General features: G+C 42.4%; 1 protein-coding gene across 2 annotated transcripts in view; it reads left to right on the top strand.

The window, feature by feature from the left end:
- ASH1L (ASH1 like histone lysine methyltransferase) overlaps positions 1–17086 on the top strand; it is a 58095-nt gene that overhangs the window by 13689 nt on the left and 27320 nt on the right. For both annotated transcript variants that reach the window (XM_038167740.2, XM_038167739.2), the window contains exons 3-5: positions 1403–6152; positions 10998–11099; positions 15374–16115. In XM_038167740.2, the coding sequence (XP_038023668.1) occupies positions 1403–6152; positions 10998–11099; positions 15374–16115 (5594 nt within the window). The remainder of the gene's footprint in view (positions 1–1402; positions 6153–10997; positions 11100–15373; positions 16116–17086) is intronic.

Genomic DNA, 17086 nt, shown 5'->3' with positions numbered 1-17086 from the left:
AGTTCAGAGATGGGACTCAGCAGGCCAGGTTGATGCCTGGACCCGATGATCTTGAAGGTCTTTTCCACCCTGATCAGAAAGACTGCTTTAATCCTGCTTAGTTAAGATCTGCAGTGCTCTGCCTGCACCTGCGGTACGTCTGAGAGCCTTGGCTGCAGTAGTTGGATTCCAGGTTTGGAACCACTCTGTGGATCATGCTGACTCAGTAGCTTCCAAGTAAGTGCCAGGCAGAAAGAGGCATACCTCTGGCTCTGGCTCTGCAGAAAAGCAGTAGCTCAGTACGAGGAGTGCCTGTTTATGCACTGCAGAGGCTCTGACAGCTCAGGCAACACGTTACCCAAGCTACATCTTCACATCTCTAGAAAATAATGTGAGGCTGAATGTAGCTTGCAATCCTCTGTTAAAATCATGCTGGTGTTAGCTTGCTAAGCAAATACTTCATTCATTTCACCAAAGTTTGCTATTTATCAAATAATTTCAGAGGAATCCAGGCTATAGCTTTCTTCAGCATAATTAGATATTTGCCAACCACAGTTACAATTCTCTAAAATGTAATTAATCTAGTGCTGACTGTAATTAAGTACAGTAAATATTATACAATTGTCTTATTTTTATTGGAGAGGGATGGATAGGTATGGCATTGATGTCTTCTGCTTTACATTTAATCTTTGAGATAGTAGATCCTATAAAGTTTTCAAATTGTGTGTGCGTGTAATTATCTTGTAAGGGATGGCGATCTTCCATTTTTAGGTCCAGGTTGGAGAGGCTGTATCCCATACATTACAAAGATGTGCTGGGAGCTATATGTAAAAAGAATGTCCTTCAAAAACAACAATTAAAATATATTATTGACAGGTTCCTAATAGGATTTGTTGAGGTAGTGGATATTGCACTTTTTTTTTTTTTTACAGAGTAAGTTTCAAATTTGATTACTTTGCAAGCTTCGTTTACTTCACATTCTTCGCCCTCTCCCTCACCCCATACAAACAAAATAATAGTTTGAATTACTTTAGTACAATTAGCAGTCTTCTCTGGGGAGAACTTGGTACTACATTGATTGAGAGGATCATGAGACAAGGTTGAGATGTTTTAATATCAGTAGGGTTTGGTAGGTTGCTTTTGGGTTGTTTGTGCTTTTTTTTTTTTTTGGGGGGGGGGGGAATTCTTATAACTAGGGAACAGATTAAATGGTTTATATTAAGAACTGGTGGTGAGTTTGTTTTTCCTTAACATTAGAAAAGCCGTAATGTGTCCACTGAAATGTAATTGCTTTAAAACTCATAGATTCAGGTTATATAGTTACCTTACCAAAAGCAAGTGTTAATAAGCTCCGCAAGACACTGTGTTACTCAGAGTCTTTGTGCTCTATTCCTAAAGAATTTCTCTTTCTATTGACTTTTAGGACCCTTCAAAGTCGTACAAGAAAGCTGGAGATGTCGCAACAGTTGAATTACATGTGGAAGAAGGTATACAAGTAGAAACAAATCCTTTATCTAAGAAAGTTTCCCCATTGCACTCTGAAATGACAGATTATATAAAGTCATCTCCTCCAACTCTTATCAGTAGCCATAATTCTGACTTAAAGGATAGAACACAAATTAATGGAGCAACAACTGTAACAGAGAAATTGGCTCAGCTTATTGCAACTTGTCCTCCTTCGAAGTCTTCCAAAACAAAGCAGAAGAAGCCCGGAAGTGGAACTGCATCTGGTTTGGTTAAAGACTCTGGGAAGAAGCTACCAGGAACCATAACTGCTAGTGGGATAGTAAACAAAGATTTGATAAAGAAATTGCCGGGATCTGGCATTGCTGTTGGATTGGTTAGCAAGGACTCAGGGAAGAAGCCATTAGGGATCGGTAGCGCAGCCATATTGGTTAACAAAGACTCTGGGAAGAAGCCACAAGGGATTGGCCCCTTAATTGGATTGGTCAACAAGGACTCTGGAAAGAGGCCGGCAGGGATCAGCACTCCAACTGGGTTAGTTAACAAGGACTCTGGGAAGAAACAGCCAGTGACCAGCTCTGCAATTGGATTAATCAACAAAGATGTTGGGAGGAAGTTTCCAGGTATCAGCACTCCAAGTGGATTGACTAATAAGGAGTCTGTAAAGAAGGCAGTAGGGATTGGCACTCCAGCTGGATTGATTAACAAGGATGCTGGGAAGAAGCTGCTGGGAATAAATAGTCCTACAGGATTGCTTAGCAAGGATTCTGGGAGAAAGATGCCAGGGAATGGCAGTACGACAGTTCTCACTAGCAAAGACTCTGGAAGAAAGACACCAGGGATTGGCAGCCCAGTGGGACCAGTTAACAAGGACTCTGGGAGGAAGATGTCAGGAATTAGCAGTCCGGTGGGATTGGTTAACAAGGACTCTGGAAAGAAGCCAACAGGAATCAGCACTCCAGTGGGTTTGGTTAACAAGGACTCTGGAACTCTGAAAGCAGACACTCTTACGCCTGCCTCAGAGCCCTTTAAGCTTCCTTGTAATTCAAACCTCGGTAGCCTCGAAAGCCATGATTCTGCAGATCTACTGAAAGAAAATGCTACCAGCAAAACATTTGAGAAGCATATTATGAGGCAAAGTAAAGAAAGTATCTTGGAAAAATTTTCAATTCAGAAAGAAATTGCTGATGTGGGCAAGGAGATGTTTAATGAAGGAATCTGTGTTCCACAGGACAGTTACTCAACTAGTGAAAAAGGGATTTATGAAGCATCTAAGCATGAAAAACAGCCTCCAGTATATTGCACTTCACCAGACTTCCGGACAGGAGGTGCTTCAGATGTATCCACAGCAAAGTCCCCGTTTAGTGCAGTAGGAGAGGGAAATCTCCCATCACCTTCACCCACGGTGTCTGTTACAACCTTAAACAGGAACCTCTCAACAACATCTTCCCAGTTAGCATCTAACACGTTGCATTTAAGTTCCACAGCTGATCTCTTAGAAGGCATTTCAGATCAGATGGGCAAAACTCAGTTTTCGCCTGACAGTACACTTCTGAACATAAACAGAACATTGAACCATACTCTGAGCACCGATTTTAAAGGTGCTGATAAAGATCTAAATGATTCGAAAGCTTCTTATGTAGAAACTTCAAGAACTAGTCCCTCTATAGGAAAAAAACCGATTTTGGCAGCTGAAACAAGCATTCATGCTACTGTCACCCCTTCAGTAGTTAGTTTTACAAGCTTGTTCAGTAGCAAGCAGTTCCTAAAGATTGGTGCAATAGCTGCATCAGATAAATCCTGCCAAGGAGCAAAAAATCTGAGCTCTAGTCAGCAATCAAAACCTTTGAAGAAGAGAAAAGGAAGGAAACCACGATGGACTAAAGTGGTGTCAAGAAACACGTGTCGACCTCCAAAGGGTCTGGAACTAGAAAGGTCAGAGCTTTTTAAAAACATTTCATACAGTGCACTATCAAACAGTAACTTGGAGCAGGCCAAGTTCTTGAAAAACATAGGATCATCTACATTCGTGGAGCACGAATTTGTCAAACATCAGTTGCCAAAACTGAATGAGGCTAATGGGCAGTCTCTTGCACTGTTAACTGAGACTGACAAGCAGACTCAAAAGTTCTACAGCACTCACAAACAACCCTCAAGTTTGTGTATGTCGGATGATTTCTTACCTGACATGTATAAACCCAAAAGAGGAAGACCCAAATCAAAGGAGATGCCAGAGCTGGAAGGTCCCCCCAAAAGAACTCTAAAGATCCCAGCATCAAAAGTATTTTCAGTACAGTCAAAGGAAGAGCAAGAACCTCCCATTTTGCAGCCTGAAGTAGAAATTCCTTCCCTAAAACAGAGTTTATCAGGACAAGCTTTTCCTAAAAAGAGAGGGAGACCTAAAAGACAGATCAGGTCATCGATTAAAATGAAGCCGCCTATTCTTTCTGTGGCGCCTTTTGTTGGATCAGAGAGTTCAAACAAGATAGAGTCTGAAAGTGATCAACATCGAAGTGGGGATTTTTTTGAGAGAAAGGACCAGCTCCGAGGGCCAGAAGAAGTCCAAAAACCTAATATTTGTAGCATGACTGATTTGGAAGTAGACTCAGACAGAAAAGTTGCCAAGAGAAACAATGGACAGTTAATGAAAACAATTATTCGAAAAATAAATAAAATGAAAACTTTGAAGCGAAAGAAACTTTTGAATCAGATTCTCTCTAGTACGGTGGAACCAAATAACAAAGGGAAAGTGCAATCTAAACTCCACAATACAGTGTCAACTCTTGCTGCCACTTTTGGTTCAAAATTAGGCCAGCAAATAAATGTCAGCAAGAAAGGAACAATTTATATAGGAAAAAGGAGAGGAAGGAAACCTAAAGCTGTCCTGAATGGTATTTTAACTAGCAATTCTGCCGGCTTGACAGTTCTTGAGAAGTCTGCCCAGCAAACTCCTGGGACATCATTTGGACAAGTACTTCCCCACTTGCTGCCTTCAGCAGCCAGTAGTTCTGAGATTCTTCCATCTCCCGTTTGTTCTCAGTCTTCTGCCGTGAGCGGGGGACAGAGCCCCGTCAGCAGCGACGCCGGATTCATCGAGCCCAGCTCTGTGCCGTATTTACATATCCACTCCAGACAAGGAAGTGTTGTTCAGACACTTGCGATGAAGAAAGCTGCTAAGGGAAGGAGGAGATTATCTCCACCTACGCTGTTGCCAAACTCTCCTTCTCACTTGAGTGAGCTGACATCCCTGAAAGAAGCTACTCCTTCCCCAGTGAGCGAGTCTCACAGCGACGAGACGATACCCAGTGACAGCGGGATAGGAACAGATAATAACAGTACTTCGGATCGAGCGGAGAAGTTTTGTGGGCAAAAAAAGAAAAGGCATTCATTTGATCATGTTTCCCTTATTACGCCTGAAACTTCCACGGTTTTAAGCAATCTCAAAGAGAAGCATAAACACAAATGCAAGCGCCGAAGTCACGATTACCTTAGCTATGACAAAATGAAGAGGCAGAAGCGAAAAAGGAAAAAGAAGTATCCTCAACTCCGAGGCAGGCAGGACCCAGATTTTCTAGCTGAATTAGAAGAATTAATAAGTCGATTAAGTGAAATTAGAATAACCCACAGAAGTCACCATTTTATACCCCGAGACTTACTGCCTACCATTTTTAGGATAAATTTCAATAGTTTCTATACTCACCCTACTTTTCCTTTAGATCCGTTGCACTACATTAGAAAACCTGACTTAAAGAAAAAGAGAGGCAGGCCTCCAAAAATGCGGGAGGCTATGGCAGAAATGCCTTTTATGCATAGTCTCAGCTTTCCTCTCTCCAGTACCGGGTTCTATCCCTCTTATGGCATGCCTTATTCTCCATCTCCCCTTGCAGCTGCTCCCATAGGTTTAGGTTATTATGGAAGGTACCCTCCAACCCTTTATCCTCCTCCACCTTCCCCATCTTTCACTACCCCACTGCCACCACCTTCCTACATGCATACAGGCCATTTGCTTCTCAATCCCACCAAATATCACAAGAAGAAGCATAAACTTTTACGCCAGGAGGCTTTCCTCACAACGAGTAGGACTCCGCTCTTGTCAATGAGCACCTACCCCAGCGTGCCACCTGAAATGGCTTATGGCTGGATGCTTGAACATAAGCATAGACATCGCCACAAACACAGAGAACATCGTACTTCTGAACAGCCACAGGTTTCCATGGACACTATAACAGCTAACAGCTCTTCGAGAACTGTTCTGGAGTCCTTGAAGCGCTACAGATTTGGGAAAGAGGCTGTTGGTGAGAGGTACAAACACAAGGAGAAACACAGGTGTCATATGTCTTGTCCACACCTGTCACCTTCAAAGGGTTTGCTAAGCAGAGATGAACAATGGGTCAGGAGAGAGCCTTCAGAGACTAATTCGTTAGCACTGGGATTGCAGACACCGTTACAGATAGACTGCTCGGAAAATTCCCCAGGTCTGTCCCTGGGGGGATTTACTCCCAGCTCGGAGCCAGCCAGCAATGATGAGCACACAAATCTTTTCACAAGTGCAATAGGCAGCTGCAGAGTCACGAACTCTACCAGCACCAATGGACGTAAAAAATTAACTGACAGCCCTGGACTCTTCAGTGCACAAGACACCTCGCTAAATCGACCTCTTAGAAAGGAACCATTGCCTTCTATTGAAAAGGCACTGCAGCCTCTGTCAGGTAAGGGAGCTCTAATTGTATCATTTCGTACGAGCCTTGCTGTTTTATGTTCTAGCGAACGTGCACTAGTAAAGGCAAGCAAGTATAGCTTTGGCTTTGTGGCAATTTTTCTGCGTTGAATTTCGGTATTACTAGCGCTTTTGTTGAGAATTTCTACTATTAAAGTTCTGCATATCTTTGGTACAGACTTCTGGGACTGTGTAAGTACCTCCTCCCACCAGATCTGTCTTGCTTTGTTATAGCAGTATATAAAGTTTTGCTAAGGATGCGTTCTCATGAAAAGTTTTTTTGTTTGTTTTTTTCCCTCACAATTTTAACTATCTAAATTTTCTCAAGGTTGCTGATACTGTAAAAGTCTTTTTTCTGCTTATTTTGAAGTTTGGTTGATTGGTTTTAGACTAGTTATTAGTACTACTATTGCAAAGGACTACTCTATTAAAGAAAACATTTCATATTTCTTTTATGACTCCATTTTAGGTATTTTGATAATTTTTACTGCAGTGTAGCTTTGAATCCCTGACTTGAGGCCTCTAGCAGTACCTTACAACAGTTGCTGAATGATTCTGGGAATGCCGAAGACCAAACTTTGTAGTGAGTGCTTTATTAATAGCTGGGAAACTCATCTTACGTAGCCTCAAACAAAAGTGGAACGGAACTAGCTGAGGCTGTATACACAGAAAACTGCAATGACAGTATCAAAAGATTGCTGTTCAAAGGAAGGGCCTGGTCTCTGAAGCTGTGAACTTGGTCATTTACACGACAGTAAGAACAGAATATGTAATATGAAGTTTGGGACTGGAACAAAGTATATTATACCTCAGTTTCCCTACTGGCTTCATGTTGTCACTTCATGCTGTACTTCATTATTACAGGTGTTGGCGAGAGTAATTTCCACATTTTACCCACTTCTGTCTTAATTGCCATGGAGATTTTAGTGAGAGCACATAACAAAGATAATATGCAGAAGACAAAAGTGTGGCTTGTGCTTTTATTTGCTTGCTTCTGTTGCATAGAAGAAGCCTGATGTTTTCTCCTCCCTTGCCCTAATCCTTGTCTACACTCTCCATGGTAAATTTAAATCATTTACCTAAAACCACTTGTGACTAATACTTCACAGACCAAGAGCTAAGGAAACAGCTAACTGTCAATAAGGAATACTAACTCTGTGCATTCCTTACTTTCATCTTCCTCCTTTTCTTGTAACGCCCCCATTCTGATGCCTCCTGCCACCTCCGTGCTCTCACTACAGTGCCTTGCATGGATGAAGGTTTTATTTTGCCTTTGGCTTTGGCTTTTTTGGTTGTTTGGTTTACTTCATTATTTTAAGGGCAGTTGGAAGTGGCTGGATTATTTTACAAGTTGTCCATTCATCCAAGAAGCATAACTTTTGATGATATATTTAAATAGTGTGTATCTAAACAGTTTTTGGGTGTTTTTTTTGTTTGTTTGTTTTTGAAAATATGCATTTGTTTTATGGTCCAGTATGAGGAAAGTAAAGTACATTGCATAAAATGTAGTTAGAAAAACATAAATTTTAGGTTTTTCATATCTCTGCTTTATTATTAAAACTACTTGTGGGGAGAGTGTCAGGAGAAAGTGGTAAAGCTGTAAGATTGCTTCTTACAAGAAATGTAAGAAGCAATCTTAAATGTAAGATTGCTTAGTGGAAAGACAAATTCAAAGTGCTAGGTCACTGAAGGGTTAAATTTGTCTCTGAGGATTGAAGAATTAGTTGTGGTAGCTTGTGCAGTTCAGGGAATTTCCTGAGGAATTCCATTACAGTGAATGATCTGACTTGGGTTTTTATGAGGAACAGCCTAATTAAAGGAAAAAGCAGAGATGCTTTAAGCTGAAACCTGCTAGTGAAGGCTCTGAATCACTCTCCCTCTTGGAGTGTTTAATTGGTTCATCAGATGCAGTGTATCACTTCCAGTGCGTGTATTTCCCGCAATTGCAACCAGCTGTTTTATTGTGAGACCAGCCTTCAGCTCAGCATTCATCTCATTCACAAGGAGCTCCCAGTGCCCCGCATCACGTATGTGCAGTACATCAGAGGACTTAAGACTGCATCTAGAAAAAAGCTGCGTGTTAAGGGCCTCTATTTTTGTTTAGATCGATGTCAAGTAGCAGAGTTGTTTGGTTTTTTATCTCTACTGCTGACTTGTGATTCTGAAGCTATCACCGTGAAAGATATTTTTGTGTACTTCATAAAATAGCATAGATAGAGAAAAAGAATGAGGTACAGCAAAGATTTTTTTTTTTATTTATTAAACCAGATGCAGTTAAGGTGCATGGTGGAGGGAACGCTGAATCAGAGCTGTTAAAAAGAGAAGTCCAAGACCAGCATTGGGCAGTGCTTCCTAAAATTGTCCTGTATGATCCGTAGGGGACATTCATGATAGTTTATTTCAGAAATACCCACCTGAAAAATACCCTTCCTTCCCATAGATTTTTGAACCGACAGATGCTGTGATTTCAGCTGATGCTAGCCGGTCTCTGGTTGCTTGTCTCAGAGTTGTAATCCAAATGTGGATGTTTTGGGGAAGGGATGCTAGCGAGTGTTGGTATCTCACAGGAGATGGAGTTCAGAGATGTTTACATGCTGGAGATGTGTTGTTTAAAACAGGCAGCTCACGCTCCGACACGAAGGCCCCTAGGCTGTAACTTTTTGTCTTTAAATGGTGAAATAGGCGGTAGCTCTGCTGTTGCCGCCCGTGGCAGCGTCCTCGCCTGCTGCCTTGGCTCTGGTGAGAGCAGCTGGGAGCGCGTCCCAAAAAGGGTATGGAAGCACAGCGGGTGACAGGCTCAGTCTCGTGTCCACGGGGCAAAACTGCTTTGCGTTGTACACGAGCAGCGTAACAGCGCCTGCTCCGATCGGGGGTCCTGCAAAAAAAAAAGCAGGGATTTATTCTTAAACCGTGGAGCAAGGATGTAGAGAAGCGAGTATCGTGGGCTCCTTCGTTGTGTCGTGTTCCATTCCTGGCATGCTTTTGTTAGCCGGCTGCCAAAGTCGAACCAGAGTCGCCACGGGAGAGCCCGGGCTGGGGGCTGTGCGGAGGAGCAGGGCAGTGGTGGGCACCTTGCCCCTCTCAGCCGGGGCTCGCAGCGGTGTGGCAGCGCGGGCGGCTCCGTGCCTGGAGTGGTTCGGGACGAGCCCGTGGCAGAGCGGCCGCGGTGGGCTCACAATTCCTGGAAGGAAAGGGAGAACCAAAACAAGGCGGCCCGCGGGGAGCCGCTCAAACGCGAGGGCGGGCCTGGGGCCCGCAGGCCGAGGGAAGCCCGCGTTTCCAAGCGAGGCCTCTCGGCGTTTCAGCCACCGCCGGGCCGCTGCCGGTACCGGGTTTCCACCCGAGCAGCGGGGCCGAGGCGCAGCTCGGGGCCGGGCCGCGGGCAGCGGCGCCCCCTGCCGCGGCTGGGCTGGGCCGGGCCAGGCCGGGCCGCCTCGGGCCTGCAGGGAGAGGCCTCAGGGAGCGAGAGCGAGCGGCCCCCGGGGCCCTCTCGCTTTTCTTCTGCCCTAGGACAGCCATATAACCTCCTCCTGCTTAGAGCATGTAGTCTTCTCCTTCCTTTTTTTTTTTTTTTTCTCCCTCTTTTTCTGATCTTTTTTTTTCTCTCTGCTTCCTGCTTTGCCTCTTTTCCCTCTCTGCTTCGCCTCTTTTCCCTCTCTGCTTTGCCTCTTCCTCTCTTTTCTCCTTAACCCCCCTTGTTTTCCTGAGGTCCCAGGACATCTGTTTTAATCTGTGCAGCATGAAATCAATGTCTCTTACAGTTCTTTACTAGAAAAATTGATTCTGGAGTAAGGAAACAATCATTCTTTCTAAGATTAAGCAACTGCATGTAGTCTCCCTGCAGAGTCCCAGTACACCTTCTTTCTGCCTGCATGTTGTAGAAACAGACTGTAGAGAAACCACCTCAGGAGCCCCTCAGCACCATTTCTCCATCAGGATGCCATACAGGAAAACCTGAAAATCTTCACAGGAAGATTTCTGGTTTGCAGCTCAGGACAATGTCCAGCAGCCTTACAATCATGCCCTTGCTGAGAAGAATTCCTGAGAAATTAAATCTGATTCTTCTGCCTTGTCAAGAATTTAGAATAATTGGAACAGCGGTATTGTTTACTTCCTGTCTCAATGGAACATTTCTTAGTTGTTACACCACGAGCTAATAATACACATCATAAAAGTTCTGGACTCCTCAGTACCACAAATACATGGACATACTGCAGTGAGCCCGGTGAAAAGCCAAAGGCGGCTGAGGGATTGGAAATTCCGTCATAGCGAGGCTGAGAGAGCTGGGATTGTTCAGCCTGTAGCAGAAAGGGAGATCCTATCTATGCTGCCTGTACCTGATGGCAGGGGTTAAAGAAAATGGAGCCAAACTCAGTGCTGCCTAGTGAGAGGACAAGGGGCAGTGGGCGCAAACTCAAGTAAAGGAAATGCTGTTCATACAGAAGAAAAAAATGTGCCATTATACAGGTGATTGAACCTCTGTCTCAGGTTGCCTAGGAAGGTTGTGGAGTCTCCATCCCTGGACATGGTGGTTGTTTTTTCCTTTTTTTTTTTTTTTTTTTTTCTTTTTACATAAAAGCCAATACTCGGATACCAAGTGATTCTTCCATATGGCTTGTTTATTGTCCTTTCTATGCCTTGGGTCTGTAAGAAATTCTGCTGTGATGGTTCAGTCCCATCCTTCTGTAGGTACATGTATCATAGCAAGCATTCTTAAAGCTAAAAAGCAGTAATATTAGTTTGAATATTTAACATCTACAGTGGGTTTTATTATCACTGCCAGACTGAAGTGAGGTGTTTTTTTTTGTGCTTTTGTCTTCCCTGATCTGCTTTTCAGGCACTCTGCCAACACAGGACAAACCTTCCCAGAGGCAGTCAGAGAGCACAAATTGCAGCCCTTCCAGAAAGAGATCAACATCTGAGAGCACATCTTCTACAGGCAAGTAATATTTGCTGATCTTGTTTTGGGGACCAGTGCAATACTAAGACCTATACTGCTATAGGCAGCTAAGACAACATTGTTATGAGAATTTTACAGCAGCAGTATTTTCATGGAGATGCTGAGTTTTTCCGCTTAGAGTTTAGGATACAAGTGCTTCAGGTTGGACTGTAGCTGGTGTATATGGACTGAGCTGGTATATATGGAAGCAGCAGCATAGCTATGGAGTTTAGTTCCTCACCATGTTAAATTAGTCTTCATGAAGCTTGAGTCTTTAATTGCTAGTAAGACCTGTGACGCTACAGTTAATCAATGAATTAGATGAATAGATTCCTCTGTAGGGAAGAGCTTGGCTTCTGGGCTGCTCCAAAGGTAGATAACGGGTAGATAACTATTAGGATCAAGAAGGGGTATGCTGATGTGCTGTCTTTGTCGTATGTGAGAATCTTGCTAAGATGATGGAGGATGACAAGCAGCTCGTCCATCCTAGTCAACCCCAATTGTATAGTTGTGAATGAACCTAGGCAGGTCAAAAATCACAACAGGAGAGAGTCTGAAGTACTGAAAGGGCTGGAAACTCCTCATCAGTTCTGTCAAACAAGAACTTCTGCGCAAATGTATGCTGGTGAGATGTCAATGGAGTTGGCTTTGTCAGCCATGGGGTGACATGCTACACAGGTTGCTGCTTGAAGTCCAAATTTGTTCACTTGACAAAGAAGGGAAAGCCTGTATTTGTGTTCCAATTTGCTAATTTTGGGAAGTACAGCTTAAAAATAAGCTCAGAAAAGACGGGTAATAAAAACATACAGATAAACACTGAGAAGCTCAGCAGAGGCTTAAAATTTGAAGGGAGATAAAGATAGCATATCATAGAAAGAGGAATAGGGAGAGGGATGAGTCAGAAATCTAATAAACAAACCAATATACTAATGCAAAAAAGGTTGGAAAATAAATAGGATTAGATAGAAATGTTTGAAGGCTAGTTAAAAGATTGAGTAATCGGCACAATGAACACTTAGTGGGGTAGTTCACTACAAAGGTATTCACACTGAATAATGTAACCTTTGTAGAAAGGCTAGGCAAGGAAGAAAGCAAAGGGCTTTTCACCTCCTTATATCCCAAATGGAAGGGAGGTTTTAGAGCCACAGAAGATAACTCAAGTGATACTTAGTGGTAGGAAAGCTTGTGGGCACTATCATCATAATCTACCACAGCCCGTTGGACCAAGAAGATGAAGCATGAAAGGCATATTTGGCACAATCTGCAGCATCTTTCAAAGAGCCTTTGCAGCAGTAAGAAACTGGTGTGACGTTCATGGGGAAGGGAATCCAGCAAGATAAAAACTTACAAGCAAAGCATGGAGGATAGTTTTTTTTCAACCATAAAACAGGAAAAGCAATGGGAAGTTAGATTCCTCTAGATTTGATTGTGATCATCAGGGGGGAACAAACTGAAAATGTCAATGTGAAATACAATATGAATGAAAGATGCACAAAAAAATACCCTTAGGAAGCAGTTGGATAGTAAACAGTAAAATAAAAACAGTGGATTTCATGAAGGAAGGTATCAGTGAGTTCAGGTCATGTAGGTATGATTTCTTAGAAGGCAAATTTAATGGAAAAGAGCGCTAAAGGTAGGGTCACACCACTAAGAAGTGTCATTCGGGACATGAACTGGAGATGATGGATGAGAAGAAGCATGTGACAAGACTAGCTTGGCAGGATCATGACCATTTAGTCATCTCAAACACAAGCACAAAGGCATGTAGAAAGTTAAAAGTTCCTGGTTTGAAATGTAGGACAGTTTACTAAAGCTAATTATAAAAGAACAGCACAAACGTGTGAGGACAAAAATCAGAAAAAACAAGAATTAAAATGAGATAAAAGTAACAAGAGACATAAAGGTGGAAGAATCCTTCCTGTGAGTACATGTTAACTAGAAGAAATGCAGGGAATAGCATTGTTCTTGATGTTTAGCAAAGGGGGAAGGCTTTCCTCAAGTGATGCTAAGAATCACAGTGTGTCTGAAGTACATGTAATATGGTGCATTTTTTGCTTCAGTTCCCGTTAGAAAGGGCATTAAGATCTAGGCATCAAGTTCCATTCTAGTCCGGTTTCTTGTTATTCTTGTGGTAGATAAACTGCTACTTAAGCTGGCACATTTTAAGATGAAGAATGCATTTCTATGTTAGCTGCTGTTATATAACATCACACCTTTCTCTTGCTTGTGCACCGTACTGCACTTAAAATTGCAAATTGACAGTTAATATTGTGGAAGAGCAATACTTGTCCTCTCCTTGATTTTCAGTCTAATCGTGTCTTTGACGTGCAGTCAGCTTTTTACTGTAACTGTCTGTTGCTGCTTTCTATTCACAGTTAACTTTCTTTTAAAGAAAAGGTCTTACGTTTCAGTGGGCTGGGTGACAGACAAACGTGCACGTTTGTGTGAGTGGAAAAGCTGTGGGTCATTGCACGTAGTGTATGTAGTGTATGTGTACAGATTATCCAGCAATAGTTTTGGAGCACTATTTCATCTAGTCCTTAAATGATAGATTGGTGAGCTGCAGAAAAAGTAAATTGTATCAACGTATAAATTACTTTAGTAACATCACAGTAATTTGCTGGATTAATAGGACAGCCGTTAAGTCAGAGTGTGCCCAGTTATCTGTTAACAGCATGAAGTGACTTGTAGTGTACTCAGCAGTCATTCTGCAAGTCACTTATGAGATTTGAGCCTTTTTTTGTAGGGAGGCAAGACTCGTGCAGTCACACTGGGAGTGAGTATGTAGACGTTGCTCTGTTGGACTTTCACAGCTACAAAACTGTTGAATCCCTTGACCAAATTGTCAGAGGGAAGGAGATCTGAAAATGTTCTTTTCCTGTGTATTCCCGGGAAGCTGTCAGCCATGTAGTAAAAAGAGACCCTGTTTGCAGTCCCACTGCCACTGAGGAAAATACAATGTAAGCTTACCTGCTTGTGGGACACAAAAAATCCTTAACTCTGACCAATTTTATATGGAATCCCAGTTGCAGAAAAGCTTCTGTTAGAATTCAGACATTCTTAGACAGTGAAGTTGATTGCAAATTTGTAGGAAACATCCTTAGGATATGTACTTACAGAACTACTTATTACAATTTCCATATGTAAAGAATGTGGCAAAACTGCTATTTCCTCCTCCCTTTAAACAAACATTGTCGCAGATGCTTTCTTCAGCATATGCTAAAGAAAATATTCTACAGTGAAGAAGTGTTCTCTTTCTCTGTCTTGTTACATTTGTTTTACTCGCTCAATTAAAAGGAGCAACAGCAAACTGTAAGGCTGTGTATAGGCAGGTGTTAAAAGTTCAGGCATTTCTTGTGCAGGAGGGCACAGGAATAAAACTGAGTCACAGGTTTTTTCAGCTTCAAAGACACTGAAGTGATGCTGGTAAAGACCAGGCTTTGTTACCTTTTTATGCAGATCTGGCTGCATGTGGGATGTCAGTGCATTTGTCAGAGAGAGCTGCTTTGCAGCCAAGCAAGCGTGCGTGACCAGTGCTTGCAGCTGTTTTGGGGTTTGTGGTTCAGTTGTCTGATCCTTTTGGATCAGTTTCCAAACAGAACCACAAGTTCAAGGACAGCCACTAGACTTGGTGTCCAAATGCATTGTGTCATGCCGTTTGGTTATCATGGGTGGCGCAGCTGCGTACGGAGCTCACAGTGCTAAACAGATGGTGTTTCTGCAAGAAACTTTCAGCTCCCTCCCAATGTGTATTTAAAGACCATAAGAAAGCAGGGTAATTTGTCTTTATTATTTCATCTAAAATTGAAAGCTGAAAGTGTAAATCCTTCCCTTGCTTTCAGAATTATTCAGGCTGCTAGGTTTTTCACGTGGTTGTAGTGCTTACAGCAGTGCCTTGCAAGCATGTTACATCTTTTTTGAATCCTGCAGAAAGAAGATTGTTCATAGGAGGATTTTTAGAAGTTGACCTGCTGATTCTTCTTCCTTTAAATCATTTCAACTCTGGGAACAGTGTTTTCATTTGCACTTGCAAATTTGTTACTTGGGAAAATTGATGAGGAACACATTTCCCCAAAGTAGCAGACTTGGACTAGAAAATACTTACTGTAAATTGTGTTGCATCTTTGACAGCTAATGCTTGATGTCTCTATTGCCAAAAGATACAAACCCTTTTACAGAAATATTTTGTTGTCTTCCCTTTAGCAGTTACAGTAGCGCATGCTTTTCAGTCTCCAGCTTAAGTTCCAGTATATTTCTATTTGTTTGTGTTTCAGTGATTGGAGTACCTACGCGGGGGACGAGGCTGGCAACTGCTGTTGATGATTCAGTGGACAGCTTACTGCAGCGCATGGCACAACATGAAGGCCAGGCTACTTTGGACAAAACCATAGAAGCAGTCATTGCAAATGTATCTGTTCCACCATCAGCTAGTCCTGCTCGAAACCACAACAGGGAGAGGAGCCTAGGAAAACAGGACAGCCTTGTAGCTCCAGCAATTCCAAGCAGCTCCTGCAGTGATAGTATCTCACTTCTGTCAGACAGATTACCAAACAGCTATTCCCCACATCATCTGAAGAGAAGTGTGGTTGAAGCCATGCAGCGGCAAGCTAGGAAAATGTGCAATTATAACAAGATCTTGGCAACAAAAAAAAATCTTGACCACGTCAATAAAATTCTGAAAGCCAAAAAGCTGCAAAGGCAGTCACGGACAGGGAATAATTTTGTGAAGCGCAGGCCAGGTAGGCCCCGGAAATACCCAATGCAGGCTGTCGTCTCAATGCAAGCTTTCCAGGCAGCTCGACTGGTCAGTCAGGAGTTAGACAAAAGGGAAGAAAGCAGCAGTCCTTTACACCTTGGACCTGATACCATCACAGATGTAATTGAAGCTGTAGTGCAAAGTGTGAACTTGAATACAGATCACCGAAAAGGCTGGAAGAGAAAGAGGTGGCTTGCAGAGGAACAGGCCAGGAAACGACAAAAGTCTCTACCAGAAGAAGAACAGGAGAGCACAAAGAGGTAATTCTCTCACAATTATGAACCTCCATTATGTGTTGGCACTTATAACGTTTCAGACCATCAAAGAATCCTACTCGTACCAGCTCTGCTCGTTACATTTGGTTTCACAAAGAAGTTTGTCGGTTTTAAGAAAGTTTAAGGGTCTTTCTAAGCTACCAAACATCACACCCCAAAATGTAATGGAATTGCAGGTAATCTAAAGCTTGTTTTTGTGCTCGTGTCTCAAGTGAAACATGTTTTCTGATTATCTCAATGAAAAATACATTTAATGTGCTGGTAACAAGTTTACTAATGAGGCACTTTAGCAAAGATCATCATGTGCTGAATAACAAACTATGGGTGCTACATGCTCCATGGGAACCTTAAGTGTGTGACTTCTATGTGTGATAAGCAAATATTTGCAAGTGACACAATGTCAGGTGAGATCAACTGATACACAGCAAATAAAGAGTAAAACCAAAGCTGCAAATAGGAGTTACAATATGCACCTGTCTTAGGAGTGCAATCACTGGCTGGTAAAGGAACACACCAGAAGTCTCTGATTCAGTCTTCACATGCTTATCCCCAAAGTCATCGGCATAAACAGATCAAGCTCTTTCAGAAGTCTTCCTTCCTGTGTTTTCAGAATAATTCTGGAAAATAATCATCCACTTGTGTTTCAGAAATTAATACTAAGATATAGACATTTAGAATTGCACGATTTTGCTGGAACTGTGTGTTCAAAGGATATGTTGTATGGCTCTCCTGAAAGCTAAGAAAAGGTTTACCACGTACTATTTTTAGAGTACAAAAGCAGATAGTGTAAGTCACCTTCTAAATTACTGCACTAAGGCTCCAACCGGTGAATATTAGGAGTAATAACATTACTCTAAAAAGATTCTCCACTTTTTATGATTAACTACCACTTGATCATGATCATTGAGTTACATATTTAAATAGCTGAGGCACCTAGTAATTCAGAAACCTGGGCT

The sequence above is a fragment of the Anas platyrhynchos genome, chromosome 26 (assembly GCF_047663525.1).
Source record: "Anas platyrhynchos isolate ZD024472 breed Pekin duck chromosome 26, IASCAAS_PekinDuck_T2T, whole genome shotgun sequence".
Taxonomy (NCBI): domain Eukaryota; kingdom Metazoa; phylum Chordata; class Aves; order Anseriformes; family Anatidae; genus Anas; species Anas platyrhynchos.
Note: the sequence above shows the minus strand (reverse complement) of the source record. Positions and strands in the feature narration are given on the sequence as shown.